Raw genomic sequence first — 21,930 nt, forward strand, 5'->3', positions numbered from 1 at the left:
ATGCCACAGAGGCCTCTCATAGGGTGAGCCTTTGGAAGGGATACCCTCCCCCCCCACCCCGCAGCCCAGCCTGGGGCCGCCGCTCTGCAGAGCTGGCCAGGTGGTTGCTATCTCCTTGCTGAGCTTCAGCTGCTCCTGTAGGAGATGGTTCTCCAGAAAGTCACAGAGCCGGGGGGCTGTGTTGGCAGAGCCTGGGCATGCAGATCCAGAGGGGCCTGCTTCACACTCTCCTCCAGAACCGTGGTAGCTTCCAGGGGATGGCTTCTGTGCATCCTGGAGGAGGGCCTGGCTGCCATATGTTTGCCTCCTCAAGAAGCACTGGGCATCCTCGAGCTTCTCCGAGGGCGGGGAAGCGGTCCATGTCTTCCAGAGCTGCACCAGTGAGGTGGAACTAGAGGCGCAGAGAGAGGTAGGTGCGGGAGGCCTGCAGGTGCATGCTGACCAGGCCTCCACCTCGGTGGGACGGTTATGACCAATCTGGGAGCTCATGGTTGGTGGACAATAAGGAAGCTAAGCTCAAAAGATGGTATTGGCTGTTTCCAGAGGCAGAGGGCGGCTGAGAAGATGGTTCCGAAGGTTATAGCTGGAAGGTGGGAGGCTCAAGGGGCGTCCCTGGGTCTGTTCTGTTGAAACACTGTTGGAGCAAGACACAGACTTGCAGGAGCCCCAGCTGGAAGGGGTGGGGACTGTATACAAAGAAGGCACTGGACGGAGCTGGAGCGTCCAGGCCCCGTTTACAGGGCTGGGGAGTGCTTAGGTTCAAGGGCCCTGGCTCAGTGACTGGATGTTCGAGAGGCTGAGGCAGGCAGGGAGCTGCCAATTCATCATTTTCCGGGGAGAAACTACTCTCACATGGTTCACAAAACTCCCTGCTGTCATGACCCCGGATAGGCTAAACACTAACCCGAAGGTTCTGTGGTGGCTATAGGGTCAAAACAAAGGGTGTTTGACCAAGACAGTCTGGAATCCAGGGCCACGATGGCCCTCTTCCTGGGCAGCGCCAAGTCCAGGCTCACAACCTCCAACAGCCAGGAGATTAAACACAACAAAACGCTTACAGCCTTGGGGCCAGACAGTCTGGGGCTCAAGTCTTGACTCCACTGCCTCCTTGCTGGGTGCTCAGCCTCACTGTGCCTGTTTCTTCCCCCAGAACATGTGTCTCGGCACCTCCCAGGGCTGTAGGGAGGATTGCCAAAGAGAAGGCACGTGCTGTGCTCTGCACAGGGCCTGGTGCACGAGCTGGGGTCGGAAGCGTCCCTCAGTCTTATCACCTCCTGCCCTTTGGCACAGGCTCTCTTCACTTTCCAGTTGAACTATTGATCAGTTCTTTGCCTACGTCAGCACCATTGCTTATGGGGCCACTGTAACGACTCCTGTAGCTCACGTGTCCCTAGAAGTCATCAGAAGCCTGTGCTGGAGCTTGCGTGCACACCAACACCCTCTCTATGGAGGGATTTTAGGATGCAGCCATCTTGCCATTTGCATGGGGCGGGGGGAGCTGCCAGAATGCGGACAACAGATTAGTTGCCTTGGTGCTTCTTGTAGGTTGGCGGGAGATGAAGGTGCCCATCAGGTGTGGTTAGATCTGGGAAGCACAAACCCAGGACCTGTGCAAAGTGGAGAGAAACGAATCATTCCCAGTGCCTTTATGCCAGTGCTGCTGTGGCTCCTCTGAGTAGGAGTTTGAGGATGGCTGGAGGCTAGTAGGGCGTGCTTGGGTGCACACCGGAGGCAGACGGGGGGGCTGGAGGCTGGGCTTGCATTAGGTGCCGGTGGGCGTGGGGCCCCCGTGCTACCGAACCCCAGGTGGGCCTGGCCCACCGTCTCCTGCTGGCTATGCCGTAAGTTGGGCATCCTTTTAGTTCACGAAACATAAAGATGCGATTTAATTGAAATAGGGGCTTTTCTAGTGCTGATGGCTTTCCGAGAGAGCAAAGGAAAAACACGAACACAATAGTTACTTAAAATGAGCTCATTAGAGGGGCTGCTGGCTGCATGTGCAACCTGATTTCCCAACCCAAAGCTTGGAACTGCTGGTCCGAGCAGCAGATTATTTGAGGCTGGAGTGGTCCTAAAAATCCAGCGGGTGAGGTCCCCGCAAGTACGATTTGCCGATACAATTAGGGACCGTGCCGACTTGTGGAGAACAATTCGATTCCCTGTTAATAATATAGGCTTTCTGGGCCCCGCGTGGGTCAAACATATGGTCGGAAATACAGGGGACGATGGAGTAGGGACGTGTGGGGCTGTTGGAGGGACCGCAGGATGCAGTCTGGGTGCCCGGGGCCGAGGAAGGGGAGGGACAAGAGGCGACATGCAGGAGAACAGGTGTTGACACCAAGGCAGGGGCGCCCCGTGCGGGACTCGTGTGGAAGGCTGTTTCCTGTGATGGTCTTGCAAGGATGAAGCAGGGGGGAGAATCAGCGCGAGCGGAGAACATGAAAACCTTGCAGTCTGGGACGGGAACCCAGCAGGCTCCAAGGGCGGTGGCCACCAGCCCGGAGGTGGAGGGCGGCCTGGCGGTGGCGTCTACAGGGCCCACGTGGCGTGGCCTGCTTCCATGCAGAGTCCCTAAAGACGCCCGGGGCGGGAGCCTGCAGGCTCCTCTGGGTTGGGGGTCCAGGCACTGGGGATCGGGTCTGGGGTTGCCAAGGGTCTGGGGGTCCTGGGGGACCCAGGTGCCTCCTCGCCAAAGCTGTGGAGGAAAGGCTCGTGGGCGCACACACGGCCTCCTTGGAAGGCCCCAGGCACCGGCGGCCCGAGCGCCCCGCTGTGAATTCGGGTGGGAGAGGATGCGCGTGGCACCCGGTCCCGGTGCAGCCCAGGAAGGCGCGAGGCCGCAGCTGGGGTGAGGGCGAGGGAGCGAGTGGAGGTCGTGAAAGTGGGGGTGAAGGTGGGGGGGCTCGGCGGTGTCTGCGGCCACGGGTGCCTTCCTACCCCGGCCTCGGCCCTCACTTTGCTGCCTTTCTGGGGGCCTCACAACTGCCACATTATTGAGAAAGAATCGGGAATGCATTTTTTTTTCCCCAACTGGCTGGAAATAAGCACATTTTTCTTCGCGGGCCTAGGACGACGGTTCCTCCCCAATCTGCATGCATATTTGATTATATCTTTGGAGGGGGTGGTGGTAGTTATTTCAATCCGTCTTCCTCTCCTGGAAAGAGGCCCCGAGCTCTGGCTTTAACTGTGCCACCCTTGTTCGCTTCGATTGATTTCAAATATTGTCGTGATTGTGTTTCGTTATGAATGCACTTTGTTCCGGTGGAAGCTGAGGCGGGAGGTCCCCTCACGTCCTTCTCTGGTGCTGCTCCCTCTGGGATTTGTGTGTCAGACGCCCTCGGTCTGAAATGTAGTTAGGCAACGCGGGGTCAGCGAGTGAGGTCACCGAGGCGCGTGCAACACGCCCGCCCGAGTTTGCTGAAAGTCGGAAAATCCCCTCATTTGCCACGACAACCCGTCTGACTTCAAATTCAGGGAGAAGCGCTTGAACCCATGTCTTGGCCTCAGTTCTCCCCTCTGTGAAATGGGGATAACATGACCTCTCCTTTCTCCTGGGAGGATTCTGAGGATTAAACCAAGTTGGTGGAGCACTGGATCCAGTGAACTGCACTATTATCTCTCTCCAAACAATAAGCACAGAGTGTAGACCCAAAGCCTGGGCTTTACTCAGCCCTCTGGCCCTTGTGGCGGGCCTTCCATGCTTTTTCCAGTTTTTCTTTCAGTCTGAGAGGCCAGGCGTGGTGTGATTAGGAGGCCAGGAGCTGCACCAGACGGCCTGGGGAGAATTCCAGCTTTCAACACTTGCCAGCTGAGTGACTCTGCCAAGTGATTTGTCTTCGATGCCTCAGTTTCCCTATCTGTACACCAGGGATAACTCTACTACCGCTTTAAAGGATTGTTATAGGGACTAAGTGAGCTTAAATAATAACAGCACTTAGAACACTTAGGAGATGCGTATTTGCTAATATTGTTATAATTTTTCTTCCTTCAGCTGGTCTCTCCTTTTGGTCTACCCGCGTGCTCCAAATCCCTCTCTTTTTTTTTAATTTTTATTTATTTATGATAGTCACAGAGAGAGAGAGAGAGAGAGAGAGAGAGAGAGGCAGAGACACAGGCAGAGGGAGAAGCAGGCTCCATGTACCGGGAGCCTGACGTGGGATTCGATCCCAGGTCTCTAGGATCGTGCCCTGGGCCAAAGGCAGGCGCCAAACCGCTGCGCCACCCAGGGATCCCCAAATCCCTCTCTTTTAAAAAGATTTATTTATTTATTTTAGAGATGGAGAGAGTACGTGTGAGAGCCTGGGGAGGGGCAGAGGGAAAGCATCTCAAGCAGACACCCGCCGAGCGTGGAGCCCAACGGAGGGCTCGATCTCACAAATGACTCCAAAACTGAGCAGCTTAAAGCGACGAGCATGTCCTATCTTATGAAGTTTCTGAAGGTCAGGAATTAGGGAGGTGCTTTGCTGGGTGTGTCAGGATCAGGGTGTCTCACGAGGCTGGAGTCATGAAGCCTCTTGACCAGAGGAGGCCAGGGCTGGAAGATCTGTTTCCGATCTGATCATTCCCATGGTGGTTGGCCGGAGGCCCGGTTTCCTTCCCACACGGGTCCCTCCGCTGGGCTGCCAAGTGTCCTCAGGACGGGGCACCTGGCCTCCCTCAGGCCGGGTTGTCCAGAAGGAAGCATGCATCTTCTAATCTAACCTATTGACGTGCTCCACTGGCTCCACGGCCCGGCCGTGCTGCGCCGCAGGGGCCACCACGGCACAACCCAGGAGGAAGGCTTCCCTGAGCACCTGTGGGGAGCTTGGCTACCATATGCATTGAGCTTGTGCTCCATTTTGTCTTCAAGACCCGGTCTATCCGCTCCCACACGGGTGCTAAGGTATGAGGAGCAGAAGCATCCCCGTGAAAGCAGCGGTGTGGCACCATTTGCGGCAGAAGGTCCGATGTTGGAGCTAGACGGAGCTGGGTTTGAACTCCCGCTCCACCACGTGCTCCGTGGCCGTGAGCACTGACCTGGTTTCTCTGCATCTCAGTGCTCTTTTTTTTTTCCCCTTCAGATTTATTTATTTGGGAGACAGAGCAAGGGAGCACGCACGCCCGAGCAGAGGAGGGAGGAAGGGCAGAGGGGGAGAGCATCTCATGCAGACTCCTTGCTGAGTGCAGAGCCTGATGCAAGGCTCCATCGCAGGACCCCAAGATGGTGACCAGAGCCGAAATCAGGAGCGGGATGCTCAGCCAGCTGGGCTGCCCGGGCATCCGTGCTCTTACCTGAAAACGGGCACAGTACTTATGTACCTTGTGTGGTTGGGAGGAGGAGCAGTGGTCACGGGCCCAGGTGTTGGCTCGTACAAGCTGCGGTTGAGTCTATGACAGATACAATTGCTATGATGACGGATTGCGCGGCTAACGTTTCCTCGATTCCATGTGATCATATGTCAAGCTCATTTAAAATGAGTAAAAGACCTTTAGGGAGTGAATGGAGCATGGACTTTCAGGCTCCATGGTCGGCTGGGTTAAAGGAGCTTTTCACACCTATAAGCATGTGTGCATGTGGGTGTGCATGTGTGCACCTTTCAGTTGCATGTGACTCAGGCACACAGGTTGCTTCTTTAATTGAAAAACCAGCCACCTCCCAGGCCTTCCCGGGCCTTCCCAGGCCGGGGAGTGTCAGCTAAGATTAGAGGGGGCAGGGGGTGGGGGGCAGCTGGCCCGCGTCAGATCAGTCTCTGAACGGCTGCTGGTGGGACCCCTCCCCTGGCATATTTGGGTAATTTTAGCTTCTTTTGGTTACACTCCCGCCGAGCACCATGTTCAACACTTGGCTTATTATGTTCGCTCTATAAGCTCACAGAAAGCCTTTGGGGCTACTGCCATCCTTTTTTTTTTTTTTAAGATTTTATTTATTTACTTGAGAGAGTGCATGAGCCAGGGGAGGGGCATAGAAGCAGACTCCCCACTGAGCAGGGAGAGAGATGTGGGATTCGATCCCAGGACCCCAGGATCGCACCCTGAGCTGAAGGCAGATGCTCAACCGCCGAGTCACCCAGGTGTCCCTTTTTTTTTTAATTAAAAAAATTTTTTTTATAGTGAGTTAGCTTTTGTTTGCGCTGCAGAATTCATGATGCAGAGCCTTTCCCGGGGGGCCCTGGCCGTTACACGACTTGCAGAACCGTAACTGCGGAGGCTCCACCTCTCCACCTTCCCAGAGGTTTCAGTTGACCTTAGCATTTCTCATTTCGTGCGGGAAGAGCCATGATTTATGGATCCTGCTTGGTTTCAGGAGGCAGCTAAAAGAAATCCGTTACTAGCAGGAGTTGTGAGCGCCACACTGCCTATTTTTGGATAGGCGACTCTTAATTGGAAACATCACAAATAGAAGGTGGCGGAAGGATGAAAGGGGAAAGTCATGCTTTCCTAACAGGGGAGGAAACTGAAGTCGGGGTTGCAACTTTTTGTCCTGAATTTTGTTTTCCTCACCCGTCTTGTTGGCAGATGGTCACCTGGATGAATTGTGGGCTCCGTTGTGACGTGGGACCAAGCTTGAATTTTTTCCCCCTTCTTGAGAAAACCCGCCAAATATGTTTTCTCCCCGACTGAGCTAATTCTATCCCGTTCCATTACCCTCCATTGATTTGCTTTCCCAGGTTTTGAACGAAATGGGGATCTATGTGGCTGTTTGGGTACTTTGTGGCTCCTGCATAGACACCGGCTGTGGAGGCTTTAATTTCTCTGAAATGGAGCGGTAAATTGAAGAGTAGAACAAATCCAAATATTTGTGGTGCTGGGGTCATTTCCCCGATGGCCAGAATGGATTCCGAGGAAGGTCATGTTAGGGTCTCCCAAGAGTGCCTCTTCTGCAGAATCTAAATATCTTTCTCTGCTCAAGAGGCCCCCCCATCCCCATTGCGTCCCTCGTCCCCATCCCGTCCCCCTTCTTTTCAGTCTCCGTGCAGCTTCAGCTTCCATTCGACCATGCTCAAGTTGAAAACAAGAGCAACAGAATTAAACGACCGGATGTTAAGAGTTTTTGGGCTCGCTACAGCGTCCTCCGCCTTCCTGGGATGTGCAGCCCTTGGAAGGATTTGGAAGATGTCAGGCTTTAGGGAACAGTCATTTCCTTGCCAAGCGTGTCTCTTTACCTGAAGTTCAGCTCAGTGGCTGAGAGGAAGGGGGCCTGAGCGCGGAAAGACAAAAGGGAAAATCGACTTGGAAATTTCCACCTGTTGGGCTCGGTGGGCTTAGATGTGTGCGAGTGCCCTCGGCGGATGCTGTGTGGTTGTAATGTGGCGCCCACAGCTGGGGAAAGCCCGAGCACAGTGCGGCCCGATGTCACTTACGGACAAGGACCGGGGTGGCACCTGGGTGCAACACTGATCGCCGGGAACCAGGTATGAGTCTTTTGTCTTAAAATGATCTCGGTGAGAGTGAAGGATTGACGTTGCTCTCCGCGAGTCCCGGGGGGTGAGCGGGTCCATCCAGAAGAGCGCTCGGCTGTCATCTCTGGACCTGTTCCCGACCCTGCAGGGGAGCGATGCAATGTACCCCCCCTTGCCGCTCGCCTGGAGGGGGCATCCGGCTGCACCGAGCCACCGTCGGGTGTCTGGGAGCCTCACGGGTGACACCATGGGGTCTTCCCAGTGTGGTGTGGTCGTCCCAACGCCCTCGCTTTCAACTCAGGACATGGAGGCCAAACTCAGTGCTTCACATGCGTCAGGTGCCCAGGACCCCGCACTGAGGTGCGGTGGTCAGGAGGGGCCTACAGAGCAGGCCTTCCGTGGCCGAGTCCCTGCGGCGCCGCTTGCCAACGTCAGGTCTTATCTGAGCCTCAGTTTCCTTCGCCATAGACCGCTCCACAAGGTGAGCATTACCTGACACCCTCCCTGTGATGTGCCCCCGTGTTCCTGCTACTGGTGAGTGGATGGGTGGCAGCTGGTATTAATTCCCTTGGGGCCGTGAACTGCAGGGCACCCATGTTCCCTCATCGCCACCGGGAGACTTCGGGCCCCCTGGTCCCTATGGGTCAGGGTGCAAGACGCGTGGGACTACAGGCGGGGGTGCCTCGAGCCCCCGGCCCGGGCCCCGTCACCCTGAGCCCGCCACAATCGCGGTGCGTGTCCGGATCGCATTCCTTTGAGCTCCGCTCCCTGGTGGGTTGAACACGGGCCTAGCGATGGACGTGAGGCCTGTAGGCGCGGCTGCTCGGGGCTAATTGCACAATAGTTTCAGCAGAAGAAGATCCATCCTCTAGAATGAGAGGAGGGCTTCCTGCGAGGTGAGAAAGTGAGGGAGGCCCTATCCTGGGGTGCTTGGGACACATAACAGCACGTAACGTCCAGGAGTTAGATCCCCCTCCCGCGGGCTCCCAGCACCCGGGGCTGGATTTGCATTATGTCTCGTAAGCGCAGCCCCGATCTTAACAGTGTGAACAAAACCAGCCCACGTGCTTGTTGGCTACCATCTGAAGGTTCCTTGGGGCCCGTAGACTCATTTGCAAAAAATTCACGTGTGCAAAACTCATTTGCAAAAGCAAATAAAATACGTGATGGCAAATGCTCTTTACCTGGCTGGCCTAGGGGAGCCGCTGAGCCCGAGCCTGCGCCGCGACACTTGCTCTGTGTGGTCACGTAGCTGTCCCCGCTGCCCGGGCTCACGGAGCCCCTTGACGAAGGCTGGACAGCTAGGGGGTGTCTGAAATCTTGACGTGACTCAGATGGTTCTTACGTCCGTGAGCTGACCCGTGAGCCTCCGTTTTGAAAGATGGCACTTGGCCGTCATGCTCTGCAGCTCGAAAACGTCTCCGGAAGTTTGTTTCTTAAGACGCGCAGCGAAGGAAACAGCTCTGCAGTCGGCTACGTTCGGCTTTTGTGTCCCTTTGGGGTTTGCACACGCTGCTGTCTTTGCTCATGACAATTGTCACGATGAGTATGATACGCCGAGGGAGCCCCGGTTAACAAAATCACACAAAAAGGAACACTTGACGCCTAAAGCCCGTGGCGCAGAGGATAAGTGGAAGCTACCGGAAAACCTAAAATCTCCAAGTTTCTGGGCTTGCTTTTTCTGTAGCAGTAGAAATACGAGGCTGGGAGGACGTAAGGCAGGTGTGTATCTGTGACTTTGCGATATGCGCGGCTTTGTGACACGCAGCTACGATTCTCCTCGACCGTTAGATTTGTGGCTTATTTTGGCCTGATTGGTTGGTTGAGCATCTATAATGCTCCAGACTCCACTCTGGGTGGCGGGGACAGGAAAATGAAAATGCAAACAAAGATCACTGCCTTCAAGGAGCACAGGATGTGATGGGGGGATGGATCTAGCAAGCTAATGAGTGGGAAGTGTGGCCTCCCCTGGCCCCCTGGCCCTCCGGCCCCCCCAAGACCCCCCCAGGCCCCCAGGTATCAGTGACAACATTTCATCCTAACGTGACTGAGTGTCCTTTACAGTCTGAGTTCTGAAGTGTGACTTTATCAGATGCAGGAGCTTTAGACTTTTCTCATTGCCTATTGGAGATGAGTAGAAAAATGGCATTTGCTCCCCAGTTAAACTTTACTGGAACCCACTGACTCCCTTAGGGTTTGTTTTCCTGGCTTGTGGCAACATTTCCTCCGGTGTCGGAGGCAGGTGCCCCCTGACCGCACAGCTCTGTGCATGAGGCCCCTGGGCCGTCAGGTGCGGTGCTAGGAACCAGCGCGGTCACCAGCGGCCTGACATCACAGCGCCCGGCTGCCACCTCGGGTGTGAGCGGCGCCCCAGACGCTCGGTGACAATAGGCAATACATTTTGTGAGTCATGATTTTATTTTATTTATTTTTATTTTTTTAAACATTTTATTTATTCATTCACGAGAGACACCGAGAGAGAGAGAAGCAGAGACACAGGCAGAGGGAGAAGCAGGCTCCATGCAGGGAGCCCGATGTGGCGACTCGATCCCGGGTCTCCAGGATCACACCCTGGGCTGAAGGTGGAGCTAAACCACTGAGCCACCCTGAATGATGATTTAAAAAAAAAGAAAAGTGACATTGGAGGGCGCCTGGGTGGCTCAGTCAGTGAAGCATCTGCCCGCAGCTCAGGGCACAGTCCTGGGGTCCCGGGGTCCTGGGATGGGGCCCCACGTGGGGACTCCCTGCCCCACGGGGGGGCCTGCCTCTCCGTCTCCCTCTCTCTCTGCCACTCCCCCTGCCAAATAAATATTTAAAATCTTAAAAAAAAATGACAACGGATCCACATGAAGATTATTCTTCCAACGTGGGAATAATGTCAGTCTTGCTCTCCTGTATCCTTCTATGCTGTCTCGGGTGGGAAGGAAAGAGGACGGATCACAGAGAGCTCCATGGAAACACGCAGAATGCGGGATGCTCCCCGCGGAGGCGGCCCCTGCATGTGTCCTAAGCCAAGAAGGCACAGAGATAGAGATCTCCCGCCTTCAGGTTTCCACACTTCCTCCGAGGGCCTGTCCAAGCCCCTCAAGGAGCTGCTGGTGGCCACTGAGTTGCAACGCTGATGTAGTTTTCCATTTCAGCCCCGCTCCTCTCCCTTTTGCAAAGCCCCAGGTGGGAACGTCGGGCAAGAGAGCTCCACCCCAGGTGAGGAAGGAAGAAGAGCTGAGGCCCAGACAGAGGGACGAGAGGGACGAAAGGGACGGCCTCCCCCAGGTGACAAAGGGCTGAGGACGGGAGGCGTCCCCTGGCCCGGCCTGGCCCGAGGAGCGCGAGGAGCGTCGCGGAGCCCAGTGGGGAGCGAGTTCAGTCCTGGCAGCTTCCATCAGATCCCCACGCCCCCCCACCGACGCTCTGCTCACCGTTTGTCTGCTTCTTGCCACTCACTCCCAACCCTTTTCCCAAGAAACACGATCCGCCTCGTGTTTCAGCCAGTCTTGCCGCCTTGGGGTCAACACCGAGGCCTCGCTCCCCGCCCCACACGCACACACTGCGTCTTGCATTTGGAATTCGAGCAGCAAGGACTTTGGGGGACGGCCAGGGCGGATCACTGTGATCAGATATTTTCTAATCCCCCGAATTAAAAAAAAAAAAAGGGTAAGAGAAATGCCCGTGGCTGGACCTGCTGGCAGAGGAGATCAAGGAGATCGTTAAATAAGAGCAAAGCGTTGTTGCAGAAACAGCTCTTGTGGGTCCAGCCTCAGTGGGTCGGTGTCCCCGATTTCAGTATCCAAAGTGTATCTGTTTTTTTGTTTCTTGTTTCTTTTTTTTTTCTTTTTTCTTTTTTTTAAAGCGTATCTGTTGCACGACGTGAGCAAGCTCAGGACATGCCTACAAGAACTATCAATGCACCTGCCCCCGGTGACGTTCGGTCTCTGCGTTTTCTACTTTGTCCTCCCTGTGGGGACAGGGCAGGGGTTTCGGGGTCATCTTCAGTATTTCCAAGGAAGGTTCCTGGTCGTCTCCACGGGACGTCTCATGCCAGGGGTTTTTCTCCCAGGGCTAGGCCTCGATTCCACGGTGACCGCGGTCGCCGCCTCCTGGTTTCGGGCGTCCCCGAGCGCTGTCCGTCCCCCGTGGTGCGTATGAGGCCTTGCTTTCCAGTTCTTTGGCAAGAGGACCAAGTCGGTGGTGAGTGGAAGCTCCTGAAAGCTGCCTTTTTAAAATTTTTTTTTCCGGTAATCTAGCAATTAGTGAATAATGATTTTGGTGGTTCTGGAGAATTCCGGAATGCCAGCTAATTCCGTATAAATGGAGGAGACTCCCTAAAGATCTAATTATAACACTTCCATGTCATTAGTTTGCTGGGAAGTCTCATCCTGTTGGGGTTTACACCAGCAGTAAAAAGGTTTTATTTCCCCCCACTCGCCACTTCCAACTGCATTGGGTTGGATTCCACTTTCCTGCTGGGAAGCAAGTTCCTTAGCAACACCGAGTTGGCTGTCATTTTCAATTATTAGTAAGGTCTCATTTGGGTATTTAAGGCCCAGTGCCATTCATTTAAAAAAAGATTAATCTCGAACGTGATTCAAAATGTGTCCCCCCCCCCCCCCGTTGTTTGGAGTGAATTCGCGTGCGCGTCATCGTGCATGTGTACTGCTCTGAGTCCCCTCTCCTCTCCTTTCTGGGCCCTCATTCCCCTGCAGCTGGAGGCTGAGAGGAGGGAGCGAGGCAGCTGGGAGCGTTCCACAGGGCCGTTGGGATGTCCGCGGTGGGCAGGTGCAGGCCAGGCTGGGACATCTGTGGTTGGAGGTGCAGGCCGCGCTGGGACGTCCGGGGTGGGCAGGTGCAGGCCATGCTGGGATGTCCGGGGTGGGAGGTGCAGTAGTGGGATGTGCAGGCCACGCTCGGACGTCCATGGTGGGCAGGTGAAGGTCATCCTGGGACATCCAGGATGGGAGGTGCAGGCCATGCTGGGACATCTGAGGTGGGCAGGTGCAGGCTGTGCTGGGACATCCATGGTGGGCAGGAGCAGGCCACGCTGGGACGTCTGAGGTGGGAGGTGCAGGCCGTGCTGGGATGTCTGGGGTGGGCAGGTGCAGGCCACGCTGGGACATCTGTGGTTGGAGGTGCAGGTCGCGCTGGGACGTCTGGGGTGGGCAGGTGCAGGCTATGCTGGGACGACCGGGGTGGGAGGTGCAGGCCATGCTGGGACATCTGGGGTGGGCAGATCAGGCCATTCTGACTCTGGTTTGGGCAGGTCGCCTCCGATAGGGTGACCCCTGCGGGGTGCTGTGCGTGGTTTCTTGGGCGGCACCCTTCCCTCCATCCGTCCCAGGGCTGGGAGCCCACATCCCCACCATGGCCCTGTCAGTGGTCGTGCCCCCACACCCTTCCCTGAGTGTGCCCACGAGAGTCCGGGGCCCGTCACAAAGCAGGAGCTGCTTCTGTGTCCTGAGGACAGAGCAGAAGCAGGGCCTCTGAGGCCCCCCGTTTCCCTCATAGGCCCATCACGTTGGAGTCGCAGACATCTCCAGGCTTCCCTGGGCTCCTGGCTCCTTGCTCACGTGAACCTCATGTTTCAGAGGACACGCGGCAAGGCCTCCTGGAGTGCATGCTGTGAGGCCTCCACAGGCTGTCCTGCCCCTGTGGGTCCTTTTTTTTAAAATATTTTATTTATTTATTCATGAGAGACACAGAGAGAGAGAGAGAGGCAGAGACACAGGCAGAGGGAGGAGCGGATCCATGCAGGGATCCCAACGTGGGACTCGATCCCGGGTCTCCAGGATCACACCCTGGGCTGAAGGTGGTGCTAAACCACTAAGCCACCCAGACTGCCTGGGGCTGCCTATGTTTTAAAATTAATTAATTTATTTGAGAGAGTGAGCGAGAGAGAGAGAGAGCAGGGGGAGGGGTGGAGGGAGAGGGAGAGAGGGAACCTCAAGCAGCCTCCCCGTGGAGCGCGGGGCCCAAACCAAGGGTGGCCCTGCGCTGTCTCTTGGTAAGCGGCCCAGCTCCGGCGGCAGGGCTTTCTCTAGGATGGGAAGCCCCTCAGTGACTTTAGCCTTGGCCGGAGCAGGGGACTAGGACGCTGAAATACGGTTCCTGTCACACGTACCCTGAGACACATCCCCGTAGATGGGTGTGAAATGATTATGGGGATATATCCCGGACCCCGGAAACAGCAGCACCCCGCCCGTCGTCCTGCTCACCTAAGACTCACTCACCCCCACACATGCTAGTGCCTGACAAGTCCAAAGGCGGGCAATGCATCCTGTTTTCCCTGTGGCGATGGTGTTTATCTTTCCAAATGTCCAATTTCAAAGTTGTATTTATTTTTTTGTATATTTTTCTGAAATTTCGGAGTTTGTTTATTTATTTATTTTAAATTTTGGAGTTTTAAAAACATGCATGCATTCCCAGCGCCCCACGCCCTGCCTCCAGGCTTACTGAGAAGACTGAGTGAGCCCGTGTGGATCTGCAGATCCAGCAGGTACCCGGCTTACCTACGGCTGCATGGGGGATGTTCCAGGTATAACTACCCCTACCTACGGGCCTTACTTCAGTTTGGGATGTGAAAGTAAGTGGGGGTCTGGAATACATTTTTTATTTCATTGGTATCCACCGATCAATTCAGCCCATACTGGTTGGGCTTTAAGACTGGGCCTCGGGATCCCTGGGTGGCTCCGCAGTTGAGCACCTGCCTTCGGTCCTGGGATCGAGTCCCGCGTCGGGCTCCCTGCAAGGAGCCTACTTCTCCCTCTGCCTGTGTCTCTGCCTCTCTCTCTCTGTCTCTCATGAATAAAGAAATTAAAAAAAAATCTAAAAAAAAAAAAGGACTGGGCCTTAAGTTAGTGATTAATCAAGGATTAGTTCATAAAAACCACTTTAAAAATGGTAGAAAAGTGGCCCACGGTGAGCTCTCTCTCATTAAATGGGTTTTCATTATATAATCTTATCAGCGACAGAGAAAAATAGGAAATTTTTTTTCTTGGTTCTTGGAATTTGGCTGTTAATAATAGGCATAAATTGGGACAAATTAGCATTGGCTTTGTGATGAAGTTGGCTTCTCAGCATTCGCCTTGAGTAGTCACGGGGCCGGGGGCTAGCGTGGAATCTGGGGAGGCTGAGGTCAGCGTGCCCTGCCATCAGGGCGGCCTGGGGCCCGGGGGGCAGCCAGCGAGCCGTGCAGGCGGGACAGAGGCGCCGAGGCAGTGAGCTCGTCGCTGACCACCCAGTTCCCCAAGAGCGGGGCTGGACGTTCCTTATTGGGTCTCAGATCCGCAGGACTCGTTCCCGTCCTACCCCCCACTGGCTGTCCCTTGCCGCGTGCTCCTGGCGACGCTCGGCTCCCCTTCGAGATGCCGCAGGTTTGCAGACTCGTCCTGGGGGAGACATTTGACCTAACAGCCTCTCCGCATTTCATTTACCCTTCCTGCCTCCCTGCTCTCCTACCTGCTGCTCGGCGCCGCTCTTACTAGCTTTATTTATTTATTTATTTATTTATTTATTTATTTATTTATTTATTTATTTATTTATTTATTTATTTATTTATGTTACTTTATTTATTTAATAGTACTTTTTTAATAAATTTATTTTTTATTGGAGTTCAATTTGCCAACATATAGAATAACACCCAGTGCTCATCCCGTCCAATGCCCCCCTCAGTGCCCGTCACCCAGTCACCCCAACCCCCTGTCCTTCTCCCCTTCCACCACCCCTAGTTCATTTCCCAGAGTTAGGAGTCTCTTATGTCCTGTCTCCCTTTCTGATATTTCCCACTCATTTTTCCTCCTTTCCCCTTTATTCCCTTTCACTATTTTTTATATTCCCCAAAGGAATGAGACCATATAATGTTTGTCCTTCTCCGATTGACTTATTAGCTTTATTGGCTCACCTGACTCCAATTGATTTCATTGGATTTTCTGGAACTGGAGGCAGATCGTCTATATATTTATTTCCCTGCATCCTTTCTAATTTTTCTCTCTCCACTTCAAGCTCTCATCTTAAACTTATCGCAGATGCTATAAGCTTTAGCGGTCTTGATCTTCTCAGCAAATATTTGCCAGGTTGTAATTTCTTATTTGTTATCAGCCGCCGGGTTTAAACAAGGCTAATCTTGCTCTAATTTGGTTTGCGTAAGCCCCAGCCTTGGCACTCGGAGAAAGCGAATGCTAGCTTCTTGTTCTTTCTTAAGTGTGTTATGCCCTCATCCCTCCCGTACCCACGGTTCGTTTTTTTTTAAGACTGAAAATTTGGGGGGATCCCTGGGTAGCTCAGTGGTTTAGCGCCGCCTTCAGCCCAGGGCATGATCCTGGAGACCCGGGATCGAATCTTGCATCAGGCTCCCTGCATGGAGCCTCCTTCTCCCTCTGCCTGTGTCTCTGCCTCTCTCTCTCTCTCTCTGTCTCTCATGAATAAATAAATAAAGTCTTAAAAAAAATTTGGGGCGTCAGAAACCTCACATTTGGACCTAAGGTTTGAACAGAAGGCATTCTGGCAAGAGTGCCCTGAAGTGTAGAGACAGCCGGGGGGGGGGGTTGTTAACCTCATCTTGTTACACGTCCTGTTTCCCTTTTTTGCTGCCTCAAGGATGGAGAGAGGGTGGGGGGTGAGGGATGGGGGATGGAGGGGTGCAGGGTGCAGGGAGGGGTGAGGGCCGATGCGGGTGGGCAGTGTGGTCCCAGCTTGCTGCAGGTGCCCTGAGCGCTGGCCCCCTGGGCTCCTGGCCCGGCCACTGCCCCGCAGGCTGGATCATGTAGACGCAGAGGCCACGCTGCTGCTGGTGTGTGCGGAATCAGACTCCCCTGGGTCGTGTGCCCGTGGAGCGCGGGGTGGAGCTGCCGGCAGTGCTGCCCGTGGCTGTTGGCTATATCGTGAAAGGTTGTCTCAAAACCCCAATTTCACTTTTAAAACGAGTGTCTTAACTAGAAGCTAAGTTTGGATTCCAGGCTGCCAACAAGGGCTGGTGAAGCTTGGACCCATGGGGGGGGGGTCCAGCTACTTCGGGCTGTTTCCTGTGGGGACAGGGGACAGCAGCGCTTCCTCAGCACCTGTCTGTCCGGGATCTCGGGGATCCCACCCGGCCTGCCAGGATGCTCCTCTTGGGCGGCCCATGGCCTCCTCTCCCTCTCCTGACCCGGGGGGCTCCCCTGGGGGATCCAGCCCACTGCCCCAAAGTGTGGTCAGGACACAGCCAGGTCCTCTGGCATGCGTGCCGTCTCGCTGTCTTGAGGTGCGAGGAGCGGTCGTGGCACAGACCACGGGGCACACAGGAGCTCCCTATTGTCACGTTCTGCAGCTCTGCAGGGAAGGTTTGCTGACCCCCCTCCTAAAGTGAGGAGGAGCATGGTGCCTAATGAGCGCCCCTATTGTGCTCTTTGCAAACCCCTTACTTTAGAATTCAGTGTGGTTTTCTAAAAAATATTTCATTTTTTTAAAGATTTTATTTATTCATGAGAGACACACAGAGTGAAAGAGGCAGAGACACAGGCAGAGGGAGAAGCAGGCTCCATGCAGGGAGCGAGGTGTGGGACTCGATTCTGGGACCCCGGGGTCATGCCCTGGGCTGAAGGCAGGTGCTAAACTGCTGAGCCACCCGGGGATCCCCGAAGATTTCATTTTTAAGGACTCTGCACACTCGATGTGGGGCTCAGACCCACCGCCCCGAGACCAAGGGTCACGGGCCCTGCGACTGAGCCAGCCAGGTGCCCCCTAAGGATTGAGTCTGGTTGTTTTTTAGCAGTTCCTGGACATTTTACTCACCAAATGAAAAAAATATCTCAAAATTATAAGCAGAGATTGGGGTGGTTTCCCTGCAAGGGCCGGAGAGAACCCACAGGCAGTTGCATTTTCCAGCGACGACGTCCGTTTATTGCCATGGTTGGGTGGCGGCAGCCGAGGCTTCCAGAACCCCGCTGTGCACCTGGGCCAGTTCTGCGAACGCGGGGCGCTCAGTGGTTGCTGGTGCGGGGCAGGGATGCAGACCCCACCACACCCCCACGAGGACGAGTAAAATAGGGCTTAGTTGAATCGCTTATGTGGAAGTCCAAATCTGCACACACCACTGTGGCAGGTAGTTCTTGGGGCGCTGGGTGGCCTAGTGGTTGAGCGTGTGCCTTGGGCTCAGGGCCCCCTGGGGGTCCCTGCTTGTGGGGGGCCTGCCTCTCCGGGGCCCTCTGCCCGTCCCTTCTCGGGTCTCAGGTCCGTAAAGGTGATGCTAAAGGCCTGATCCCCCATGGGGGACCCTGGAAGGCGCCCGGCGTCCCCCTTGCAGGAGGGGCTGGGCCTGCGGGAGGGGCCGGACCGCCTGGGACTGACCGCCGTGTCCCGGCCCAGCGGGCAGCCCATCCCCAGGGTGCAGTACACGGCGGAGGAGACGCGCACCTGGGGCGTGGTGTTCCGGGAGCTGTGCAAGCTCTACCCCACGCACGCCTGCCGCGAGCACCTGGACAACCTGCCGCTGCTGACCCAGCACTGCGGCTACCGCGAGGACAACGTGCCGCAGCTGCAGGACGTGTCGGCCTTCCTCAGAGGTGAGCCCCCGGCACCGGACGCTGCCCCCCCAACTGCCCCCGGCCCCGGGGACATTGTCCCCCCCAAACTGCTCACCTCCCCAAACCGCTCCCCCCAGACTGCTCCCGGGGACACTCCCCCACCACTGACACTGCTCCCCCGCCCCCAGGGACACTGCCCCCCTAATGCTCCCCCCTGCACACTGTCCTCCCATGATGCACCAGGCTGCGCCCTGCTCCCCCCAGGAGCACACAGCCCCCCCCAGGACACACTGCTCCCCCAGGGGCACACGATGCACCAGTGGCCCTTCTGACAAATGGGGGAAGACTGTGCCCGCAGGACAGGAGCCCCGAGCAGCCAGTGAGCCCCCAGCCCCCGTGCATGGAGGACCTCAGCCCTTGCTGGCTTGCTGGGGGGGCGAACCCCACAGGACGTCAGCAGGTGCAGCCTGGGGCTGTTTCTGATCCGGGAGCTGCCCTGGGGAGCTGCGTGGTGGTGCAATGACCTCGCACTTGACACTTTATGTGCTTTGCTAAGCGGCCGTGCGGGTGAAGCATTGGGGGACGGACGGGGGACCGGGGGACAGGGGACAGGGAGCCAGCAGCGGGGCCTGGGGGTGGGGGGTGGGGGTGGAGGCAGTCTGTGAGCCAGGAAGTGCTGTCACACATACGTGCTGTGCCAGGGACTGTCCTGAGACATGGGTGGCCCCAGGGGCAGTTCCGTAGGCTCAGTCCTCATGCCTGGCCCGGGGGGCTGTGGGTGGGCTCAGCTGCCAGCTGCCCCACCAGCTCCTGCGCCCTTTCCCTCCCTGTCCCCAGAGAGCAGCTGTGAACCCAAAAGCTGCCACCTTCCTTCTTTCCTGCCCACCCTCCTTGCATGGGGGACCCTGTATCCTGCAGCCTCATCAGGCCCTCCAGACCCCCCCAGCCTCCCGGCACACGATCCGTCTGTGGGACAGTGTCCCGCGGCTGCTGTAACACATCGCCACAAACCCGGTGACTTACAGTGACACAGACCTGCTACCTTATGGTGCCGGAGACGAGAGGTCTAGCGCCAAGGTCCTGGTCGGGCCACATTCCTTCTGGAGGTGCTTCCGCAGCCCTGCCTCTCCCAGCTTCTGGGGTCTCCCCACATTCCTCGGCTCCGTGGCTCCCGTCATGTCTCCTTCTCTCCCTGTGACCCTCCTGTGACCCTTCTTGCAAGGATCCCCGTGATTATATCAGACCCCCAGAGTAATCCGGAATAACTGCCTCCTTGAAAAACCCTTAACTGGTCACACCTGCGGAGCCCCTCCTGCCACGGTCCCAGGTCCTTTGGGCTGTTAGCTTACGGGGCCTCCAGCGTTGCCGCCTCTAGCTTTGCTACCCTCGTGAGCCTGTGCTTTGCCTTCGTCCCACTGCCCCTACCCCAAATTGAGGCCCCTATTTTACACCCCCGATGCCTGTATCTTCTCCCCCTTACTCCCTGGTCCACCGCCTCCAGGGGAAGCTTCCTAAAGCATCGTGTCCTCCTGGCACCTCCGCTCAGAAGCCATCAGTGGTTCCCCTTTGATTTTCCTGAGGTTGGACATGGTTTTTTTTTTTTGCTTTTCTTGGTAAAGGCCAGATCATGAATATTTTCATTTTTGTGGGCCCAGAGGCAACACTGAGGCCCTTCCGCCAGTCCTCATATAACTGTTTCTATGTGACTGTTAAAGAAACGTAAAAATTTTTTTCTTGGCTCGCGGGGCGCACGCAAACCAGCGGGGTTTGGATGCTAGGCCACGGTCTGCTGATCTCTGGCTGACCCGGGCCGGGTCTGAACCGCTCAGCCTCAGTTCCCTGCCCTGGGCTGGCTTTCTGAGGTGGTGCGCTGTGCCGTACAACCTCCGAGCTCCCGGTGGGCTCCCCACACCTTTGCGCAGGTTCTGTCCCTCTGTCCCTCGCCTCTCAGAGTCCATCCTTTCTTCCTCTCTGAGTCCTGATGGTAGGAGTGATCAAGACCTTCCCTCTAATCGCTCATCCTAGATCACGTGTGTGTCAGGCTAGAGATGGGACGGCCGAGAGCAGGGACACGGACGACCGCACCTGGTGCGATGGGAGCGCCCCTCGTGTGACCCTCACCCACGACATCTGTTACTACGGGAGGGCGGGAGATCGAGGGCCACCCACCAGTGCCACTGACTTAGGGCCTGATTACATGATGCCGCATGTTGCTGTTTAGCTGGGTTACAGGCTCCCTAATGGTATTGCCTCTCACCCGTCCCTGCTTCCCACAGCCTTATGTGGATGTTACAGATTTGCCGTGGCCTTGGTTGCTCTTATACAGGAATTGCTTTTCACTGAGTTGTTTCCCAAACCCCAGTAAATTAGGGTCCCACCCCATAATTTTTGCCATATCCATCTCCCAACTTAATATTGCTGTGAGAGGCTGGATGGTATGGCATGGACTCTGGGCACGGTGCCTGCGCTGCATCCTCATTCCGTCTCTCTGCTCCTGCCTGTGTGGCCTCTGATGAGCTATCTTTTTATTTATTTTATTTTATTTTATTTTTTTATTTTATTATTCATTCATTCATTCATTCATGAAAGACACACACAGAGAGAGAGGCAGAGACATAGGTAGAGGCAGAAGCAGGCTCCCTGTGGGGGTCCTGATGTGGGACTCGATCCCGGGACCCGGGGATCATGACCTGAGCCAAAGGCGACGCTTGACCCCTAAGCCACCCAAGTGGCCCTCTGATGAGCTATCTTAACCTCCCTGGGCCTCAGTTTCTTCTCTGCAAATGGACATAATCATTTTACCAACCTTACACAGTGACCGGGAAGGGAAGCTGGTATACCCAGAGCCCTAAAGTTATTTTATTTTATTTTAAGATTTTATTTATTTATTCATGAGAGAGACAGAGAAAGAGAGAGGCAGAGACACAAGCAGAGGGAGAAGCAGGCTCCATGCAGGGAGCCCTGACGCGGGGCTTGATCCCGGGACCCCAGGATCATGCCCTGGGCTGAAGGCAGTGCTAAAGTGCTGAGCCACCTGGGCTGCCCGTAAAGTTATTTTTTAAAGAAATATTTTAGGGATCCCTGTGTGGCACAGCGATTTGGCGCCTGCCCTTGGCCCGGGGCATGATCCTGGAGACCCGGGATCGGATCCCACATCGGGCTCCCGGTGCATGGAGCCTGCTTCTCCCTCTGCCTGTGTCTCTGCCTCTCTCTCTCTCTGTGTGTGACTATCATAAAAAAAAAAAAAGACTTGCAGCTGTCTTTTAAAAAAAAAGAAATATTTTATTTGCTTATTGAGAGAGAGAGTGAGCGAGCATGTAGAGAGTGGGGAGGAGAGCAGAGGGAGAGAACCTCAGCTGAGACCTGAGCTGAAATCAAGAGTCTGAGGCTCAACCGACGACGGAGCCCCCCAGTACCCCACCCTAAAATCATTAGGGTGGAGTGTAGCAGAGTCATAATTCTTAGGGCTATTGTAATTGTTCTTGCTGTTATTCTTCACGACCCCTGTGAACTGGACAAAGGGAGCTCAGTCCCCATCATTCACTGGCACACACAGCAAGTGTAATGTAAATGTGTGTGTTTTTTAGAATTATTTTTTAACGGACTCTCTTTTAAGTACCTGATTTATTTACAAAAGGAAGCGTTTAAGGCGATGATATCCATAAATTCAAAGTTCTTGATGCGTTAGTTACATATTTAAAAAAATTCATATGAAAATAAGATACATAACTTCAAATAAAGAACATTCTTCCGTGTGCCGCTACTCAGGCCCCACACGTGGGATATAGTGGTTTAATTGACATAAAATAGAAAAAAGAAGAAAATATACTTCTCTTTTTGGTAGTCAGTAGGGAACAATCCGAAGTAAAAGCTTGTAGAACGAGCTCATAGTGCTGTTAGAATTATGGGTCTGAGGAGGCCTGAGAACAGGAATGTTTTCATATAGATATCAGAAATCCCAGGATGGACTCGTTTTATGAGCTTAATTGGTTCTTGCCTTTAAAATCCATTCTAACCCTCTCCTAATGAGATGAGGTTTTCAGAATGGGAGCCTTTAC

The 21,930-nt window shown here is 55.0% G+C and overlaps 1 protein-coding gene across 1 annotated transcript in view; it reads left to right on the forward strand.

Moving 5' to 3' along the window:
- TPH2 (tryptophan hydroxylase 2) overlaps nt 1–21,930 on the forward strand; it is an 82,817-nt gene that overhangs the window by 13,610 nt on the left and 47,277 nt on the right. Inside the window, exon 6 of the mRNA XM_055329012.1 lies at nt 17,715–17,911. Coding sequence (XP_055184987.1) covers nt 17,715–17,911 — 197 coding nt within the window. The remainder of the gene's footprint in view (nt 1–17,714; nt 17,912–21,930) is intronic.

Source organism: Nyctereutes procyonoides, unplaced genomic scaffold, assembly GCF_905146905.1.
Source record: "Nyctereutes procyonoides isolate TBG_1078 unplaced genomic scaffold, NYPRO_anot_genome, whole genome shotgun sequence".
Classification (NCBI taxonomy): domain Eukaryota; kingdom Metazoa; phylum Chordata; class Mammalia; order Carnivora; family Canidae; genus Nyctereutes; species Nyctereutes procyonoides.